Source organism: Acinonyx jubatus, chromosome D1 (assembly GCF_027475565.1).
Source record: "Acinonyx jubatus isolate Ajub_Pintada_27869175 chromosome D1, VMU_Ajub_asm_v1.0, whole genome shotgun sequence".
In the NCBI taxonomy this organism is placed as follows: Eukaryota; Metazoa; Chordata; class Mammalia; order Carnivora; family Felidae; genus Acinonyx; species Acinonyx jubatus.
In genome coordinates this window covers 4,959,022-4,979,010 of record NC_069390.1, presented here as the reverse complement: position 1 = coordinate 4,979,010, position 19,989 = coordinate 4,959,022, and the positions used below count along the sequence as shown (strand labels likewise).

The window sequence follows — 19,989 nt, the reverse complement described above, 5'->3', positions numbered from 1 at the left end:
ACCCCTGCCTGCCCCAGGCAGTGCCTGCTTAGCAGAGGGGCGCGTGACCAGAGAAGGGGGCCAGAGGCACACAGCGCAGCAGCACAAGCCGATCACGCACAACCGTCTCCCCAGACTGCCCTCTCCCAGCACCCCAAATAATGTCTAGGTTGCCACAGGGGCACCACCCGTCCACTGCCTACACTCAGGAGGAACTGAAAATACCGGCAGCACGCTCGGTCTTAATCCCAGTGTGGCAAGAGCCCGTGCCCCGAGACCGACAGACCAGGGCCGTCCAGGGGCGGGAAAGAGGCACCGTGAGACCGGAGCGCCGAAGTGGGCTAACACGGGTTTGTTTACACCTCATACAGACGCAGAACGGACTTAATTACTTACTTGAAATTCATTTTCTTTCTGAGCTTGTTCGGATCCCTCTTTATTACAGGACCTCTACGAATGAGAAAAAGCAAACACTTCCGGTAAGATGGGGAACACCACACAGACACTAACTTTGCAACCACCAGAACAGTCAGGGTTTATAAAACATCACAGATCTTTAATGAATGTTTCTCAACCCACTGAAGCCACCAGCGGCAGGCTAAGATGCCCCACCAGTGCCCACGCTAATGCTGATACCCAAGGATTCGCTTCATTTCTTTCCAGGAAAAGGAATGTGCTGTCGACACCCCACAGCCTTGTACCTTTTCATAATTTCATTGTCCGAGGAAAGTTAATAGGGGGCGCTCTTCCAATCAGGCCTTCCCGAGACCGACCGTCAAGTGGTCTCCAGATTTAGGTAGGCGGTTCCTTCAAGGCAACACTATCCCGAGGAAGCCTCCTTCCTACAAGAACGGGCAGTGTATACACACCCAGGGCAAGTCGTGGTCAGCACAGAACTGGGACAGAGAAGAAAGCCCCGTGCGGGCGGGAAGCGTGGCACCGAACGTGGGCGACGAGCCTGCCAACTTGGTACGTTCACAGACTGGCCCTGCTCGCTCCGCCTGTCCCTGGCTCGATCTGAATTCTTCCTCCGCCAAAAAGAGGGTCGTGCAAATTTAATAAAGCCCCTAAGCTTAGTTCATGGATTAAGGGATCCATGTATCACTTTCCTCAATGAAATTGCAAATTATTGGAAGCCAGGGATCTGGCAAGTAACAACTAGATCATTAACGACCTTAAATGACTCTCTGGCTACGTTCTTTCTTCAAGGCACAGATCGTATGTTTTAAAAGCCCCCCCACCCCCACCCCAAGTGCCGTAAAAGCCTTCACAGTATCTTTAATAAGGGGATGGAGAAAAGCAAGTCAGAAATTTAAGGATCGTGTCGAAATTTTATACTCAAATATCACCTCCAGAAATGTTACTTGTTATCACTGAACTACGTCGGCTTAAGCCAGACACAGAAGGAAGCCCACAGGGGGCTTTTTCAAAATTTTAAGGTAAAAGATTCTGGAACATCCCGTGAAAAACATACCTTTCCATTCCACAGCTTTATCAAAAATACCTGTACCAAGGGTGGAAAGTGTGGACAGGGGAAAAAAAATGCCACGTTAAGCAACACCAGCTACTCCAGCACCATTCAAAAACTGTAGTGATTTAAAGCAGGGCTCGCATCCATCATAGACGGAAACAGTGCACAGACGTCTTAATGTGTGTTCTGCACAAACCGTACACGTGCTGGCTTATGCGATATAAAAGTAAACAAATACCCACGTTCATGAAGCTATCTGCAAAAACCTCGCACTTATACGTATTCGGTAACATCTTTAACATCCAGTTAAGTTCATTTTGTACAAAGTACAGAAAAATACAAATGGAGGACATATATTTTCATTTGCATAATCTGCATTTCTCTGATGAAAAGATGCTGCAGGTGAAATCCCGTTACGATCAAAGCTACAAAAATGAAAACGCTACGGAAATAATTTTAGATGTTTGCCGACAGCGTGACGTATGGTATGACGGGCTCTAGGAAGGAGTAACTGGGAACCATTAAAGCTTTCCTCCTTCCTTAATTCCAAAATACTCCCCTTACTGAACCGTTACCTCAGACTCTGACTTTAGCGTCTCCTCTCTCCCCAGTGGCCTACAAGTTCCTAATGAATAGGGATTCCGTCTTTTATTTATTGTTAGTCTTCCCCCAAAGCACCAAGCAATCGGGGCGCTCACTACACTGTCGTTGGGGTGATGGAAGGCCACTCCCGCGCTGTGAAGCTCAAGGCATGGCCTCTGGGCCGGAGCTGGCGGGCACTGGGCAAGCTCGCGTCCCTGATCGGAGCAGCGCAGTGGGGAAACTGGCTACAGTGTTAATCAGGATGCTGAATGGGGCCAAGGCAAGTGAAGAACAAAAAAAGTACCGTGATGTGACACACTGTATATCGATACTTTGTCAAAAAGACAAATATGGAATGTGGATATCCTACTGAAATCTGTCGTAACGGGATTTGACCTGTACAGAACTCTAAATGACTACAGTTATTCCTACACTGTTATTATTCAAACTGTATCTTCTTAGGGAGATACAGTTAATGGGTTATACAGCCAACAGAAGTCCCTTTCCCTTGTCCAATGGTGCTCTCCAAAGCGAGTCACTTCCTCCAAAGTCACAAATTGCCTTAGTTCCCACGGCCATTCCTTTTTAATACTCGTACCCTTAAGTGGAAATCAATTCTGTTAATAATTTCCCCACCCCTGCCCACTCCATTCCACCCCCAAATGAATGCATTACTTATACCATAAGAGCACCATCCTGAAGGCAAGATGGACTTCTGCCATATTCAACCCTCTGTTCTGTTTCCTCAGTACAGAATGTTCAGGTTCCCTCAATCCTGCAAACAAGAAGAGTAAGAAAAAGACCAGGAAGTCTCAAACCAATCAGATATTCACAAAAAGTGAGAGAAGAGGCCTCCTCCTGATAAGCCACAGAGAGACAGACTCACATTGCCAAAAAAAGAGGTCAGAGAACTTTTTTTGTGCAGGAAAATGGGAAGTAAAATAGATCTTGGCATCTGTGGGATTCTACTTCAGAGGCACAAATTTATTTGAAGCAGATATTAAAATATCTTGTATAAATATTTAACACGACCCCAAATTTTCTGCCAACTTGCAAGTTAATAAAAACTCTATGAAAATATATAAAAGAAAACTACAATTTTTTACATTAGAAATTTGAACACTGGTTAATATCAAATAATTACGAAAATCTATTGATGTGAACATGATTATGGTCATTTTTTTTTTTAAATCATCTTACGTAGACAGAGACCGAGACGTTCACGGAAGTAGTAACACGATGTCTGGCGTGTGCCTCATAATAACCTCACCGAAGGAGCGAGGGTGAAGACAAAGGACTGGTCAGAGGGGAGGCGGGTATTGGGCACTTGGGGTTCATTATACTCCTCTGCTCTACTCTGTATGTATCTGAAATTCCCCATAATAAAAACTCCTTTTTGTAAGTAAACAGAAATTTCAGGGCCTAAGAAGTCAGAATGCATCAAATATGTTCAAGATTGTAAAAACCATTAAACGGTACACTCTAAATGGGTGAACTGTAGAACATAAAGACATTTAAAAAAACAAAAAACAAAAGACACCCGAAGATAATTTAAAATATACCGCCACTGGCTTCCCATCTTCCTCACTCTTTTCTTCCTATTTTGGGCTTGTTTTTCAAGAGAATCTATAAAAGGATTCATTATAATCCACATATTCATTAGACTGTGATATAGGAAATAAAATTGTCTAAGGGGGTAGCAGTACTAACAGGGGTATGGTTTATATTTCGTTTTAGAGATCAAGATTTTGAAAGCAGAGTCAGATTTTTCGTGGGCCAAGAACTTCTAAATAGGAAAAAAATTAACATTGATACTATAAGTTATTAGATTTTTAAATGTTTTATTATATGCTTTGAGAAGAAAATGGAAGTCAGTAGACTTTAGAGGCTGAGATGAGAAAATATCGCTTGACTAAATTTTGTCTTAAATAATTTTAGGATTCAAAAACATTCTATTTAAAGTTACCCGAGGGGTGTCTGGGTGGCTCGGCTGGTTAAGTAAGCATCTGACTTCAGCTCGGATCATGAGCTCACGGTTTGGGAGTTCGAGTCCCGCACTGAGCTCTCTGCTGTCAGGGTAGAGCCCGTCTTGGATCCTCTGTTCCCCTCCGCCCCTCCCCCAGGCGTTCCCTCTCTCTCTCAAAAATGAATAAACCCCTCTTATAAAAAATAAACTTAGGGGCAGCTGGGTGGCTCAGTCGGTTAAGCGTCCGACTTCGGCTCAGGTCATGGTCTCACAGTTTGTGGGTTCAAGCCCCGCGTCGGGCTCTGTGCTGACAGCTCAGAGACCGGAGCCTGCTTCGGATTCTGTGTCTCCCTCTCTCTCTCTCTGCCCCTTCCCCCACTTGGTCTCTCTCTGTCTCAAAAATAAATAAACATTAAAAAAAAAATAAAGCATATGTGTTACCCTTAAAAAAAATAAACTTAAAAAAATATAAAAATAAAAAACAAAGTTACCCCATACTCCACAAGGTTTATTTCTTTAGATGTGTCTAAGCGTTTGTGCAGAATCAACTCTTATCTGGCCAGTTCTTACTAACAGATTCCTCTAATGATGAGGGAGCTAGTGTTACAACTGAACTGCTTTAAGAAAGCCCCATTTGTGCAATGAAACAAAGCATACCTCGCTTTCCCTAAAGTCTGTGTATGTGTGGCTATGCATGTAAATAAATCAGTCAAAGTGTATAAAGAAAGTGGCATGGAGTGACACCCAGCTATTTGAATGTCATCTCTAAGACTAAAACATCTGTCTTTAAAGTATCTTTAGGGGCACCTGGGTCGCTCAAGTTGGTTAAGGGTCTGACTTCGGCTCAAGGTCACGAGCTCACGGTTAGTAGGTTCAAGCCCCGCGTCCGGCTCCGGGCTGACATCTCAGAGCCTGGAGCCTGCTTCGGAGTCTGTGTCTCCCTCTTTCTCTGCCCCTCCCGTGCACTCACTCTCTCAAAAATAAACAAACATTAACCCAAAAACAAGTGTCTTTAGAAGCCCGGCACGGCACGAGCTAGTTGCCAGGGGACAGCCTGGGAAAAGTGGTGAATCAGCTACATGAACGACATCTCATCAACAGTGCAATGAACCGGAAAAGCCATTTAAGAAATCAAGTCATCATCAATCGTGAATACTGTTGCAAGGAGGAAGTAGCCACAGAAATAAAAAGACACAAAAAAGAGCGTTTTACAGAAACACAGAGGACAACTCTTCTTCTTACTAGCCCTTCTCCACCAAAAACCGAAACAAAAAACTACACAGAGCACTCAGCTGGCTCTTTTGTTTTTATTTATTTTCAGCTGGCTCCTTTAAAGGTTCTGTACAAAAGAGTACGTTGGTTGTAGCCTTTTGATAGCACTTTGGGACCCATAAATGAGAGACTGAGAAAGAACAATTCAGGAGCGCCTGGGTGGCTCAGCCGGTTAAGCGTCTGACTCTTGGTTTTTGACTCAGGTCATGATCTCGTGGTTCGTGAGCCTGCCTGGGATTCTCTCTCTTTCTCTCTCTCCCTCTCTCTCTCTGCCCCTCCCCTGCTCGTGCTCTCCATCTCTCAAAATAAACATGTTTATAATACTAATAAATGTTTTTATAAATTTATATAAATGTATATGTTTTTAAATAAATTTCTAAATATATCTATAAATGAATAAAATCTTAAAAAAAAAATAAAGTATAGTCCAGGTGATTACCTACTGAGCACATACGAATTATGAGAACTTAAAGAGACAAACGATTTTTAGCATTTTATGGTCTTCTCTAGCGCATCTTCAATTGCCCTGAGAGACACTCCAAAAGAATTCGATCTGACTTTGTAAAATGGGACGGGATGACTTGAAGAATGTCAGTTGGAGACTAGACCCTCTAAGAAAGAGGCTCTCAGAAGGCACAAACCAGAGGACAGGCAAGGGGAAGACCGCGGAAGGTAGGCTCTTCCCAGGACCTCCTCAAAACTTACTTCTGATCCAGGGTAACCTGCTGCCCCCAGACCCCCCAGGCTTCCAAGCGCATTAGGCATAAGCACCCCAAGCGCTGACGTGTAATCCACACGCTTCCGCTTCCGGGAACAGCGCCCTCGCTTCCCCAGCCTGCAGGCGCCTCCCAAGGGCCCAGAGCTGCTGCTGATCACCCCCCCCCAACCCCTGCCCCATAAAGGTGTGGGGGAGGGGAGGGCACTGCCTGATAAGGACAAAGAAGAAAGTCCGTTTCTAACTCCGACCAGAATATCAACAGAGCAAGGCGTTTCCAACAGAGCAGTATGCAGGAGGAAGCAGCTAAATACTTGAAGTGAGTTTCCAAGTCGAGGCCCATGAATGTCTACAATCACCCAACCATTTTCTACTGAGGAAACAGAAGAGAGGGATTGGATTTGCCTGGGACAAAACAAAAACAAGCCCCCCCCACCCCGCCCCGCCCCAAGAAACAAAGGCCATAGAGCCAATACATAACATTCTGAAATCTTCATCACTGCACTGTTCTAAGCCCAGCACAATCTGTAGCTGGTGCTACTTAACAGAAGCATTACAATTTTCTTTTTCAAAGGCATTTCTTGAAACCAAGAACTAAAAGAAAGAAATTAAAGCTGTAGAGAATGCTCCAACTTTCGGAGGACTCATACTATACCGTGCATCGGGTCTGTCACCTGGAAAGCAGACTGCTCCAGGCACGATCGCATGGGCAGCCTGCGGCAGAGAACACATAGGCACAGACAGCTCAAGTGGTACATCCCCCCCACGTGCCCTTCAAGCCACCCAGCGCGCACGTGCCTTCCCCAGGTGGGTGCGCTGCGCTCACGCCATCGCTCCAGGGACCAGAAACCTGGACTGGCTTCGTGCTAGAAATCCCACACATTTAAGACCAGCAAGACAAAGACATGTTGCATACGTCAAAATCAGACACAGCAGTCCGTGATTTCTTTAGTTATCAAAAGAAGGCACCAAAGCAGGTATGGAAGGGGCTACAGAGGGTGATCTGGCAACCACCCCTCGAGCATTAGCTGAAGAAATACTCGGTGAGACCAAATGGGAACACACGCTACTGGAAAAATGTACTTTGGAGAGGCAAGTCACACCACCTTAGGGAGAAGTAAAATCACACCACAAAGTACAAGGCGGTTTTTCAGAAGCAGGGTAAAAACAAGTCAAACTCACGATAATCCTAATATAATGAGAAAAAAATACACAGAGTTCCCAGTGTCCAGTTACTGGCGACACGAGCTCTCACAGTCTCTTGGGACCAAGCAGGGCTCTTCGTGAGGGAACGTGAGTCGCACGGTCTTTGCACGATGCAACCCTCGTTCCGGGGAGAATTGTTTGCGAGCAATTTCTCAGCGGCCAATAGGTGACTGTGAACGATCTATGGGCTGTTCCCGTGTCGGGTGTTTCCCATATTCTATTGTGGTTTAATTTCTGTTTAAACTGGCATTAAGGGAAGACGACCTTCTGCTTTCTGGTTTTAAAACAGACCGTGTCCCAGATTGCACTCTTTTGAGTCATTAACACATATCTGCGTTGTGCCTTGATGCCTTTCATTTTATTATGGTTAGTACTCAAACAAGCATTAATATTAGCCTTCCCTCACTCCAAGAACACACAAAAACATTTTCCCAGACAACGCTCGAGGGATCTTTGATGTGTATCCCAGACGTTCATGCCTGTGAGACCGTTCAAAATGGCGAGGCCAGATCTCTCCATTCATGCACAGAAGGAACTGGCTCCACACAGAGTCGCTGTTCTGACCGAGGAAGGGACAAAGCAATCCCCTGAGACTTCTGCCAACTGGTACAGGTGACACTGAATGAACAATACGTACTGACATTTGTGTCTCCCACAATTCATGATAAATAAGCAAACGGGTTATTTGTAATCAGCCAAACTTGCTGCTTTGAAAAGGCCGCTGCTGGACGTTGCAGGGCTCGTGTTCCTTCCCAGTGTCAGAAAGGAAAAAAACCAAGTTACATTTATAGCCTGTGTCATCGTTTCAAGCTCCTTCTAGCAGTTACATCTCTTCCCACAATGGCAGCGGCTGAACTGGTACTTCTGCCCAGCTTCTGTTAAACTATCCCACTTTGCTTCGGGGTAGTTTTACAGAGGAATCCGGTTTTCACCGTCTGTGCCACTGAGGAGATCGCCCCATTGAAGTGAAAGCTAGGCCGTGCGAAACAGACCCTGAATTATATCGATTACATTGACAGGTGCTGTTTTAAGACCAGACCGATACTTTCATGCTCACAGTGTCTACGTTACAGAAACAGGGGCTGGGGGAGAGCGATGTCTGGGGACGGAAACTGTAGGCTTTGTGGCCGCCTGAACCCCCACGAGCTGCACCAAAGAGCAGTCGTGGCGCTGCTAGGATCTTAGACGTTCTGCAGCCCCAAGATGAAGAAAAATGGAAAAGCTGAGCAACATCAAATTATTTTAAGCCGGGTCACTTGCAAATAATAGTAAATGTAAATCAAAGAAATACTTCTACTTAATATTTGATTCTCAGAGGTAAAAAAAACTCAAAAGCGCATAAGGAGAAGGAGAAAGGGAAGGAAGGGACACACTCAACTCACCTGGCCCAGCGTGTCATTAAACAAAAAAGGACAGTCTGAGAAAACACACGGGACCATCATCACCTGTAGCTGTCAGTGAACGATTCGGAAGGAAGGAGCTTATACCAACCCGCCTCCAAGGATGCCGCAACTGTGTTTACGGCCGACCTCGGGGGTCCCGGATTATTTGCACACTGCACGTCCACGCACAGGCACTGCGTGTGCTCTCCCCGCAGGCAGAGTACAGACGGGGAGAGCGCGACATTTGAGTTGTAGGACATTTCTGTCTTTAATCGCTACATTTATGACAGTAATGGCATTTATTATTCAGGCGGGCTCGAGATTTGCTCAGCCACGTCTCTTCATCGATGCAAATCCTGACAAATTACTGTCAACGCTGGCAACTGCTTTGTTGGGGTGGGAACAGGAACCTCCTGGTAGACTCTACCTAACTGTCCTTCCACGACAGCGCCAGCTTCTTTCTGAAAAGCTGATCGGCGATAGGACTGAACCCACGCCCAGCAACAAAATAAATAAAGATACTTCGCATCTGAGCTGAAAATACTGGAAAAGGTATTTAAGTTTGTGGTGAAGACCCTGGCACAACGTGGTGACAGCTCAGCTTCTGCGGCCCCGGGACCCAGCACCTGCTGCCTGGTTCGTGTCCCCCGGGCTCAAGCTCTGTCCCTACCCCCTTCTCTCTTGGGCAGTCATTTCTCAGAGCCCCGGATTTGGTTCCCCCTGTTGTCAAGGTATTCAAATGACCAACATTTTAACAGTGGCCATTAATGTCTAAAATTCCACTGGCAACCAGTGCCCCCGCCAAAACCTGGGTTTTGGGAACCAAAAATATTTATATTTGAGGCTGTAGGTTTCATATTTTTAGTAAGCTTGAACTTCAACCAAAAAAGTGTTCCTGAAGTAAGGACTCAGCCAAACGAGTATTTATGCTGAAAATGGGTTCTCTCCTATAATGCAAAGGAACAGTTTTTTTTCCAACAAAAATGAGATTACTGTCTAATAAGTCAATCGTGGGACTGTAAACACACGTTTGCTGTCCAGTCAGTAAGCTGCTCACCTCCAGGTACAGCTTCTGCCCTGCATGGCGGATGCACCTTCAGGAACGGCAACTGGCATTTGCTGATAAGCATCATTAAGAAGCTAAAGGTAGGGTGTCCCCCAGAAATTAGAATTATATGCAAAACATACTCCATTCTGTTAGTTTGGTAAGGATTAACTCCACTTTGAGTAGCTTTATTCTATTTATTTTGAGTTACCTAAGAGGTTTTTTATTTGTTTTTGTAAAAATGAATAGGAAAATAGAACTGTTAAAACAAATTCTATTTCCAGGGGTGCCTGGGTGCCTCTGCTGGTTGGGTGCTCGACTTCAGCTCAGATTATGATCTCACAGTTGGTAGGTTTGAGCCTTGCCTAGGGCTCTGTGCGAACAGCTCGGAACCTGGGGCCTGCTTCGGGTCCTCTGTCCCACTCTCTCTCTCTGCCTTTCCCCTGCTCACCTGCTCTCTCTCGCTCTCTCTCAAAAATAAACATTAAAAAAAATATCTATTTCCAGACATTTCTATTGCATTTAAGTACTATAAGGCAGTAATTCTACACTGCCAAAATTTCAAACAGGACAAAATATTAACTACTGATAGTGAATCTTTGTTAGGGGGAAGAGACAACTGCTCAGTTCCAGGCTGTGCTGTCGGTGGCTTTTACTAAGTTACCCATCAGATAACACAGCACATTCTAGAGCTGCGCTGTCCAACATGGTAGCCACAGCTAGGTGTGACCACTGTAATTTAAATTAATTAAAATTTAAAATTCCAAGCCTTGGTCACACTTGCCACATTTTCACATGTTTGATAGCCACGTGCGACCAGTGACCAGCAACCTAAACAGCACAGATCCTGAGCACTTCCCTCAGCCCCGTCATCGAACTGCGGCTCCAGACAGAGCACAGAACCTGGCAACTGGCTCAGCCCAGCACCTGGAAGAGTGCATAGCACACGTTTAAAACACCCTTATTTAAGTTGTAAATACAAATAAAAGCCTCATAAATCAGATTTAAACAATAGTCTATATCATACACAATTCCAGCAGCTGGTTATTAAAGTATTTTAGGGGCACCTGGGTGGCCCAGTCAGTTAAGCATCCAACTCTTGATTTCGGCTCAGGTCATGATCTCACAGCCCATGGGATCAAGCCGTGAACAGTCATGCTGTTAGTGTGGAGCCTGCTTGGAATTCTCTCTTTCCCTCTCTCGCTCTCTGCCCCTCACCCACTTCTTCTCTCTCTCTCAAAGCAAACATTTAAAAATATATATATGTATGTGTATATATATATATATATATATATATATACACATACATACACACACACACATATATATATATATATTTAAAGTATTTTAAAAGCGCAGCTTAAATGGAAGCACACAAATAAACAGAAATGGGACACAATGGTTAGAAAATGTGAAAGTCCCCCAAAGAAAAAATGGCTACAGATTGATTTCTTTAAAAGTACCAAAAGGGGGGCACCTGGGTGGCTCAGTCGGTTGAACATCTGACTTCGGCTCAGGTCATGATCTTGTGGCTTGTGAGTTTAAGCCCCACGTCGGGCTCTGTGCTGACAGCTTGGAGCCTGGAGCCTGGAGCCTGCTTCGGATTCTGTGTCTCCCTCTCTCTCTGCCCCTCCCCGCTCATGCTCTCTCTCTCAAAAATAAACAAAAATTAAGAAAAAATAAAAAAATAAAAGTGCCAAAAGGACATCAACTGGGTTTTTCAAAAACTGTGCTTTAAAAGTACAACTTGATGAAATGAAAAACTCAGCTGGGTGGTCAACATTAGAACCCTGCTGCCTGTGTACTGTCAGTAAGGGGCCGGGGTCCGCTGTGTGCTCCATCACAAAGAGGCCTCAGATCTCCTTGAGTGAACACACACAACTTGAACATATCATCTGGCTTCCAACTTTCAGATCCTCAGCACTGCACAGCTTGAAAACGCCGAGGAAAAACCATCCAACGAAAAGGCTCGGTCACGCTATGACACAGAGTACCGATTTTAACTATAATATTTCTGAACGTTACAACCAAATTATTGTAGGCATGGACATAATCTGCTTATCAGATTGAATTGAGACTAGTCTCTTAAAACAATGAGAAAATTATTCCCCGTTTTATGATGATCAAAATAGGCCCTTTCAAAGAAAATTTAAATGGATGTCAAAATTCTACCACAGAAATATAGCAAATGAACATCTGTGTGTATGGTCAATAAAATGGTAAATTCAGAGTATAAATAGTAAAAAAAAAAAAAAAAAAAGCCAGACATTTGGCGTCTCCTATAATCGGTTAAGACGATTAAAAAAATAAAGCACTTTAATTGAAAGTTAGATTCAATTTAGTGATACAAAAATTTAGAAAGATTATGAGTCTAACCAATTCAAAGTTTCAAAAAAAATCTCGATGGGAGGTAGTTAATAAATAGAGCTCCACTGAGATCACACTTTGTCCACTAGAACTCCCTTGTACCCGTAAAACCTTTTGGATGTGTAATTTAAAACAATACCTTTTCCACATTAGAATTTTACAACCCAGGTCTCAGCTAAAAATTTCAATGTGTGGAAAATCCAACCATCATAACCACTACTAAAGATTTAACCAACATCATATTTCTTCTGGATATGAAGCTGAGAATATTTGCACTAGCATACTAATGAATTATAAGCAAAAACAGGAATTGAGAACATAACAGGATATAAGCAAAAAACCCAGTTGTGCAGCCGAATTAAAATAAAAGCAGCATGTAAAAAATAGTTTTAATAATACCATTCAAGTGTTTAAAATCTCTTTCCAGATAATTCAAGAGAGAGGATGAAAACTGTTCCTAGGGCCCTCCCGACCCCACACAGCCTACAAACTCACCATCTTTAAAATCGCCCCGTACAGCCGCAGGAGCACTTTCCGAGGCTCGTCACCAATGGTGGCCACGGTGTCAGGTAAGGAGCACTGGAACAGCATGTTACTGAGGCCACCTCTGTTGGAAGTAAGAGGACAGTAAGCATCAGTATTTTCAAGGTCAGCTAAACCTTCTTGGGCAACTATGGACGAGAAATCGGGGTCCCACGGGAACAGTTCTCATCGAAGTCTCCATCAACTCCTAGGATACACGCGATTATCAATGACAGGCTCCACGGTGTTTAGACCAATTCAGTCATATTAAAAACAGGCAAATTCCCAACTTATTCTTCTTAGATTAGCGCTGGGGAGGAGTTTTGTCTAAACTGCATGTGTGCGCCTGCACACAGTCGGTGCCTCTAGGGAATGACCTGGATGGAAGAGAACCCCCTGCAGCACTGGGAATAGAGCAAATCGCAGATGCACTCTTTCAGGCCCATGTTCTTCCATGATCCAAAATTTCCATTATATTCCCACAACGAGCAGGTTAAAATCTCGGGGCAATACTTAAAACCACCTCCCCCAGGACCTTCCACTTGAAGTATATGTAGTTTCATGTTCTTAAAAATCTCTCAACCGGGGGTACCCCGGGGGTGTCAGTCGGTTGAGTGTCTAACTCTTGACTCCGGCTCAGGTCATGATCTCACAGTTTGTGAGTTCAAGCCCTGCATCGGGCTCTGTGCTGACAGCTTGTGGCCTGGAGCCTGCTTGGGATTCTGTGTCTCCTCCTCTCTCTGCCCCTCTCCTGCTCACGTTCTGTCTGTCTCTCTCTCTCTCTCACAAAAATAAACATTAAAAAAAATTTTTCTTTTTTTTGATTTGCAACGTAACTGGTCCTTGGAGCACTCAGTGGAAATGGGAGATCTCAGTACCCTGAAACTTGCACTCTATGAGAGAGACAAGAAACAAGTCACAGGGGTCATTTAAAGCAGGAAAGGAACTGCCTTTGGGACAACGCACCTGCCCAGGTTGGACATCATCAGGTACAGAAGCAGAAGGTTAGTGAACAGAGGAACCAAGCTCAATGAAGGAATACGAAATACAAGAAGCAACCCATTTGCAGCAGACGTCAGAGTCCCTCGGCCCTAGTTTTATCCACCTGGCAAATCTTAAGGAGCTATTCCGTGAGTACAGCCCTCTGCCGGAAGCCAGGGTAACATAAACCTCAACTGTGTTCTGGGCCTTGCCCTCAGGAAACATCCTCTCTAGCGAAGGAAGCAGACATAAAACTGTCCGGATTCAAAGTCACAGGGCAGTGCGGGAGGCTACATGCTGCAGCACGTCCACGCCTGCCTCGCAGAGGCTGCGGTATCTCGTGGCAGGAGGTGCAACTCTGGGAGGAAAAGTGACCAGCAGACCGAACCACAGTTTCTAGAAGGATATCTCCTGGTCACAGGAGTCCCCAGCTCTCTCCCTGCTCCATCCATAAAAAGCCCAGTCAAGCTACGCTCCCCAAGTGAGGCCAGAGCACAAACCTAATTTACACCATCACGTGCACAATGACACGGGTATTACGAGCATACAGTGACCAGGGCTGCCAAGGGCTACAAGATACGGACCAGGAGGCCGCGTGGGGCGGAAAGAGAACGGGGAGAAGTTTTCATCTGGGGGTTCGTGTTGGCAGATTGACGTTAAGTAGCAATTTCGGAATTTCAGCTGTGGCATTGTCCTCCCTTTCCTCGGTAAGCAAAGCCAGATTTGGGGCAGGCAGCAACGCGCCTGCCACGAAGACCGTCTTTACCAGCTGCCTTTACAGGTACGTGTGCCCATGCGACCGGGTGCTGACAAACAGAGCATAAAAGGAGGTGTGTGTGCGACTTGTGGAGGTCAACTTAAAACACACGCACGGGCCTTGCCCCTTTCTCCCTGTCCTTTCTCCTGCCGTCTGACACGGGCGACAGTGTGTCAAGCGGTAAGTAGGCTCTGGTCTGAGTCCACATCTACCCTGCACTTCTCCATTGTGGTGCCGGGCGGGGGCTCCACCGGTTACAAGCCTCCTTTGCCAGCAGCTCCCCGTTAGGTCCGGCCAGCGGGGGGTCCTGCAGGGAGGCAGGAAGGCAGGAGGAGGGAGGCAGGAGCAACAGCCTCAGCAACAGCAACAGCGGAAGCCCCGCCGCTTTCGCCAACACCGGCACCACCCAGGGTACCAGCTCGCAGGCCTGGGCCCCTGCTCCGGGGGGGGCCCTGCAAGTTCTCAGACGCCAGTAGCAGCCCAGCAGCGCCCTCTCCACGGGGGCTGGGGGTTCCAGCTCCAGGGTCTTGTAACCTCAACCTCTTCCTTCTGTCCCTCAGCCCAGGGAAGGGGCTGCTTCCTGCACTTCTGTGTGCCACTGGGTCCCATTTTTGCTTTTTGCGTTCTCCAATACCTGTTCAGCCGATTCCCAATTCCCTACATTAAATTCCCTATGTTGAAATGTCTAGTGTTGTTTCCGCTTTTCTTGCCGGGATCTCGCCAGGCACATACAGCCAGAGCTTTAGCAGTTTCTTGGATCACGTCCTAGGAATGGCAGAGTAGTTAGCTGCAAGGAACCCGCATCCCCATCAAGCCCACGGAGCTGCCACACCTGCCCAGCCTGTCCACCTTTGTGTCCCTTTACACAAAAGGGAAATAAATCTCTGTGTTAAGTCATTGTTACTCTGGGGTTTTCCGTTAGAAGCAGCTAAACCTAATACCAACCAATCCAGCTGATCACACATCCACTTAATCGTGTTCTCCCAATCTGGAAACTCCTTACTCTGCTAAAAACTACCTCCTTACGGTTTAAGACCAAGCTCAAAGCCCAACCTCCTCAAGAAGCTTTCCCCATCTTCCCTGCTAGCTCCTTGAAGGCAGGGGGAATATCTCTCTTCAATACTCAAGGCTAGTGACCCCAAATGGTCAGTGCTCAATAAAGCTTCTCTGAAGATGACAATAACCAACAGCACTCTTGTCCCACTGAGTGTCTCTTCTCCGACTCCCTCCTGTTATGTGCACTGTCCTACTAGGTCTAGTGGGTCAGGCGTGGCTCCCTGACTAATGAGACTGTAGGCCCCCTAAGAGACAGTCCCGGGAGAGGGCATCATGCTGCAAGAAAGACCACTGGCTTCAGAGCCAGGGCTTCAAATCCCAGCTCTGCCGCTTACTGTGGCAGATGTGTGGTCTCGGGCACCTCGCTAAATCTCTCTGAGCCCCAGATTCACCCCTCTGTAAAAGACTTGCACTTTCTTTAGTCATTTTAAGAGCTCCATGGGGCACCTGGGTGGCTCAGTTGGTGAAGCGTCTGACTCTTGATGGTGGCTCAGGTCATGATCTCAGTTTGTGAGTTCAAGCCCCACACTGGGTTCCATGTTGACAGTGTGGAGCCTGCTGGAGAGTCTCTTTCTCCGTCTCTACCCCTTCCCCACGTGCCTTCTCTCTCAGAATAAATACACTTAAGAGAGAGCGAGCGAGCGAGCGAGCTTCTTGGGCTGCGGTGTTCAACGGGTGAGCTCACTTCACTCTCCCTGCAGTCCTGCAGGGTAGACGCCGATCCTGCCGCCCATTCGTAGACAGGGGGACCAAACAGAGCGGGGGAGCACCAGGTGTCACGCTAAGCACATAGTAGGCGCTGTGCCAGCCCCACAATCCCAAGAGCCTTACATCAGGATGAATCTGTACAAACTTGCATAAAACAAAGGTCTTTGTTTCCTGTGGCTGCTGTAACATACGACCACACACTTCATGGCTTAAAACAACACAAACTTATCTTCTGGATAAGTTCTGGAGTTCAGATGCTAGGAAATAGGTCTTATGTGGCTAAAATCAAGATGTCGGCAGGGCTGAATATCAAAGGGATATACCACATTCCAGGAAACACATACAAAATGACTAAAAACAGATTGAGCCAGTTGAATTTCAAAGGACAGTGTTACTGGGGGGAATGAGGAATCGGGTGTGTAACCCGGGGACAGAGTTTCAGACCAGGAAGATGAAAGTGTTCCTGGGGTGGGTAGGGGCGACGGCTGCACAACAGTGCAAGCATCCTTAATTCCACCGGCCTGCACACTTGAAAATGGTTAAAAAGAGTAAATTTCATGCTGTGTATATTTCACCACAATGTTTTATTTTTTTAAAGCTTATTTAACTTCTCCGTCCAACACGGGGCTCAAACTCACAACCCCGAGGTCAAGAGTTGCACGCTCTTGCAACTGAGCCAGCCAGGCACCCCTCACAATGTTTTTAAAAAGGAATGAAGTATTGACACCTGCTATGACATAAATGAATCTTAAACACATTATGCTCAGTGAAGGGTGCCTGGGTAGTTCAGTTGGTTGAGCGTCTGACTTCAGCTCAGGCCACAATCTAGCAGTTCATGAGTTCAAGCCCCGCACTGGGCTCTGTGCTGACGACTCAGAGCCTGGAGTCTGCTTTGGATTCTGTGTCTCCCTCTCTCTCTGCCCCTCCCTGGCTCTCACTCTGTCTCTCTCAAAAATAAACATTTGAAAAAAAAAACAAAAACATTATGCTAGGTGAAAGAAACCAGTCACATATTATGTGATTCCATTCATACAAAATGTCCAGAACCAGGAAATTTATAGACAGAAAGTAGACCCGTGAGTGCCTAGGGCTGAAGGGGCCAGCATTTCCGTCCAAGATGATGGAAAATGTTCTAAAATTGGCTGTGGGAGGGGCACCTGGGTGGCTCAGTCAGTTGAGCATCTGACTTCGGCTCAAGTCATGATCTCACGGTTCATGAGTTCAAGCCCCACATTAGGCACACTGCTGTCAGCAGAGAGCCCACTTCGGATCCTCTGTCCCTCTCTCCCTGCGCCCCACCACCCCCCCACCCCCGCCCTGCTTGCAGTCTCTCAAAAGTGAATAAGACATTTTTTTAAAAGGTAGCTATTTTTACAAAGGACTATGGGATGACGGTTGCCCATACCTGCGAATATACCAACCGATACATATGCTTCGAATGGGTGAATTGTATGGTATGTGAACTATATGTCAATAAAGCACTTTTTGAAAAAGAAAAATGACTTTTTTCCTATGGAATGGTTTTCCCCTAACCAATTGAAAACTTGAATGTGTTTCTACAGAAACAATATTTCCCACATGTAAACAAAAGTCATATTTAAGAACTTTTTCAGTATCTTATTTAACAGAAAACAATCATGAGTCCCTGGGAATCTTCACAAGAATAAAGACCTCTTTTCCCAAAAAGGCAAATCAGTTGCCACCCCAGTGAGGAAAGAAGACAGACCAGGGGAACCCAAGGCTCGGACTTCCCCCAAGTGAACCTTGAAGCACAGGGAAAGGTGTGGAGAGGATTGAGGGAGCCTTGACCTTTCTTCTCGGCTCAGGGCAACGCCTCTAATGGGCAGCTTATTAGAACCGCCCTGCCACACAGGCTCCTGGCTACCAGGCGAGAGAACAGGCATTCCATCAGTTAAAAGCCCTCGTTTTCCTTCCTGTCACACACTCTTGAGACTTCAGTCAACAGCGGGAGCAAACAGATGAGCTACTGTTCTAAACTGTGTGACTCATTTCAAAGTTTAATCCCGTACTCCTAGAGGAGGCAGGCCAGCCAGCTGGGCCAGAAACAAGCCCACAACCTGGAAACCCTTCATCTCCTGAATTATCTGCAGCCCCTGTTGCTCAATAGGCTGTAGCGGGAGGAAGTAAACCGTTGGTTATTTTGTAGTGACTAGCAAGATAAAGGAAACAAGGTCATTACCATGGATGACCCAAACTGGGAGAAACCACGTAGACAAAAACCCAGTTACCAACGGAGCCAAACAACACGACCAGGAACAAGAAGATATGTTGGGAAGATATGCCCTAGACATGGTAGCAAGACTACAACAGCCCCATGACCGTGTAATTTGTCAAGATATTCTCCAAAGTAAAATCCCAGAAACTCTCAAGGGTTCAAACAAGTGGCAGAACAGCTTTATGAGAAACACACGTGTCATAGTCGAACTCTGGGGACACTCAAGTAAGCAAAAATATCAAATCAAACAAAACGAACACATTCATCTCACAGTCGACACATGGAAGCAACCCACAGCAGGTAGCAACCTGGACGGCGCCACTGGCGGGCACCCTCACCAGGCCGCGTGCCCGTAACCCATCCTGCGCGCAGGCCTCTGACACAGAGCCGACGGACTAACGGGTGGAACAAAGTGCTTAAATCAGACATTAAAATAACCATCTCAATTCCTCTTGATATACAGCTAATCAAGAAACAACTTACAATGAAGAACAGTGACTTCTCTAATGGCAGCACACGTGGAAACGAAAAGGATAGAAAAGCCACGCAGTAGCAAAGCAAAGAAACCCCCACCAAGCTGAAGCCCGATGGCTAAGGGGTTTCTGTGCTAAAGAAAGTAGTTTGTGAAAACAAAGCCACACAGCAGCCCCTTTCTAGAAAGCAGCGCTGTGCTGCTTCCATCACACTGACTCTGAAGGTCGACCTCCCCACCACAAGCAATAAAGAACTCAGGTGGCCTGGGCACGTTTTTAAAGATGCAGGTTTTATCAGTGTCACCGGACCAACTAAAGGAGGCTGCTTATGACGTGCAGTAAATTGTGTGCCTTTCGGATTTCAGAATTCGTGTTCCAAAAAATGTTGTTAATACGGATCTTAAAGCCTCCCAAAATAAGAAATATAACAAGTTACCCAAAGTCTATCATTCGAACATGACGACTTTGAGCATTCTGGGTTGCTGTTTTGTTTTTTAAGTAGGCTCCGTGCCCAACATGGGGTGTGAACTCAGGATCCTGAGATCAAGAGTCACATGCTCTGTCCACCGAGCCAGCCGGGCGCCCCTACACATTCTGGGTTTTTTATTTGCCATTTTCCTAAGCTCCTCTTCTCCTACTTCTTGTTGTTAAAATTTGGACCACACTCTAATGTTCCTTTTCCATTTATATTACGAACATTTTCCATCAATTCATCATTAAAAACACAATTTTTAATCGTGCATACAATTTCATCTTAAAGACTGAGCATGGTTTATTTAGCCAAGGGCGGACTGCTGGAGACGGCGGGCTGCTACGTAACTGTTTACGTCTATTCATAACTCTATAGTATGGACACCTGTACATCAACCTTCACGCACAATCTGACGAGACCCTTTAGTTACAGCTGGCTTTTCTGGGTCAAAGGACACTAACATCTTAAAATTCTTGCTGCCCATTGCCAAAGTATCCTACATATAAGCCACTCACTCGTCCTCGCCTTTTAGCACATCACAACTCCTGCCTCAGTCTTGACTGACTTATCAATGAAAAATTGATATATCAAAATATTACTTTCTAGAGACATCAATTTGCTAGTGAGAACTTTTTTTTTTAAGGCTACAATATACAGGAAGTTAACAAAGGCTATGACAAATTTTAAAGTTAAAAAACTTGCACAGGAAATATTTGTAGGTACATCAATACAGACAAAAAAAGTTATTAAATAAACTATAAAACATGCTGAGAGCTAGCAGCTTTATTTAAATGACTTC

At 45.7% G+C, this 19,989-nt stretch overlaps 1 protein-coding gene across 15 annotated transcripts in view; it reads right to left on the bottom strand.

Moving 5' to 3' along the window:
• CHKA (choline kinase alpha) overlaps positions 1–19,989 on the bottom strand; it is a 62,189-nt gene that overhangs the window by 23,710 nt on the left and 18,490 nt on the right. For 11 of the 15 annotated variants that reach the window (XR_008290235.1, XR_008290233.1, XR_008290234.1 and 8 more), the window contains exons 2-3: positions 12,481–12,592; positions 376–429 (exon numbers count right to left, since the gene is read on the bottom strand). Coding sequence is in view for 12 of the 15 variants with exons in the window: in XM_053202833.1 (XP_053058808.1) it covers positions 376–429; positions 12,481–12,592 (166 nt within the window). In the remaining 3 variants the exon portion in view is untranslated. Of the gene's footprint in view, positions 1–375; positions 430–1,453; positions 1,484–12,480; positions 12,593–19,989 lie in introns of all 15 variants that reach the window. The other 4 variants (XM_053202835.1, XM_053202832.1, XM_053202836.1 and 1 more) reach the window with 2 other exon arrangements.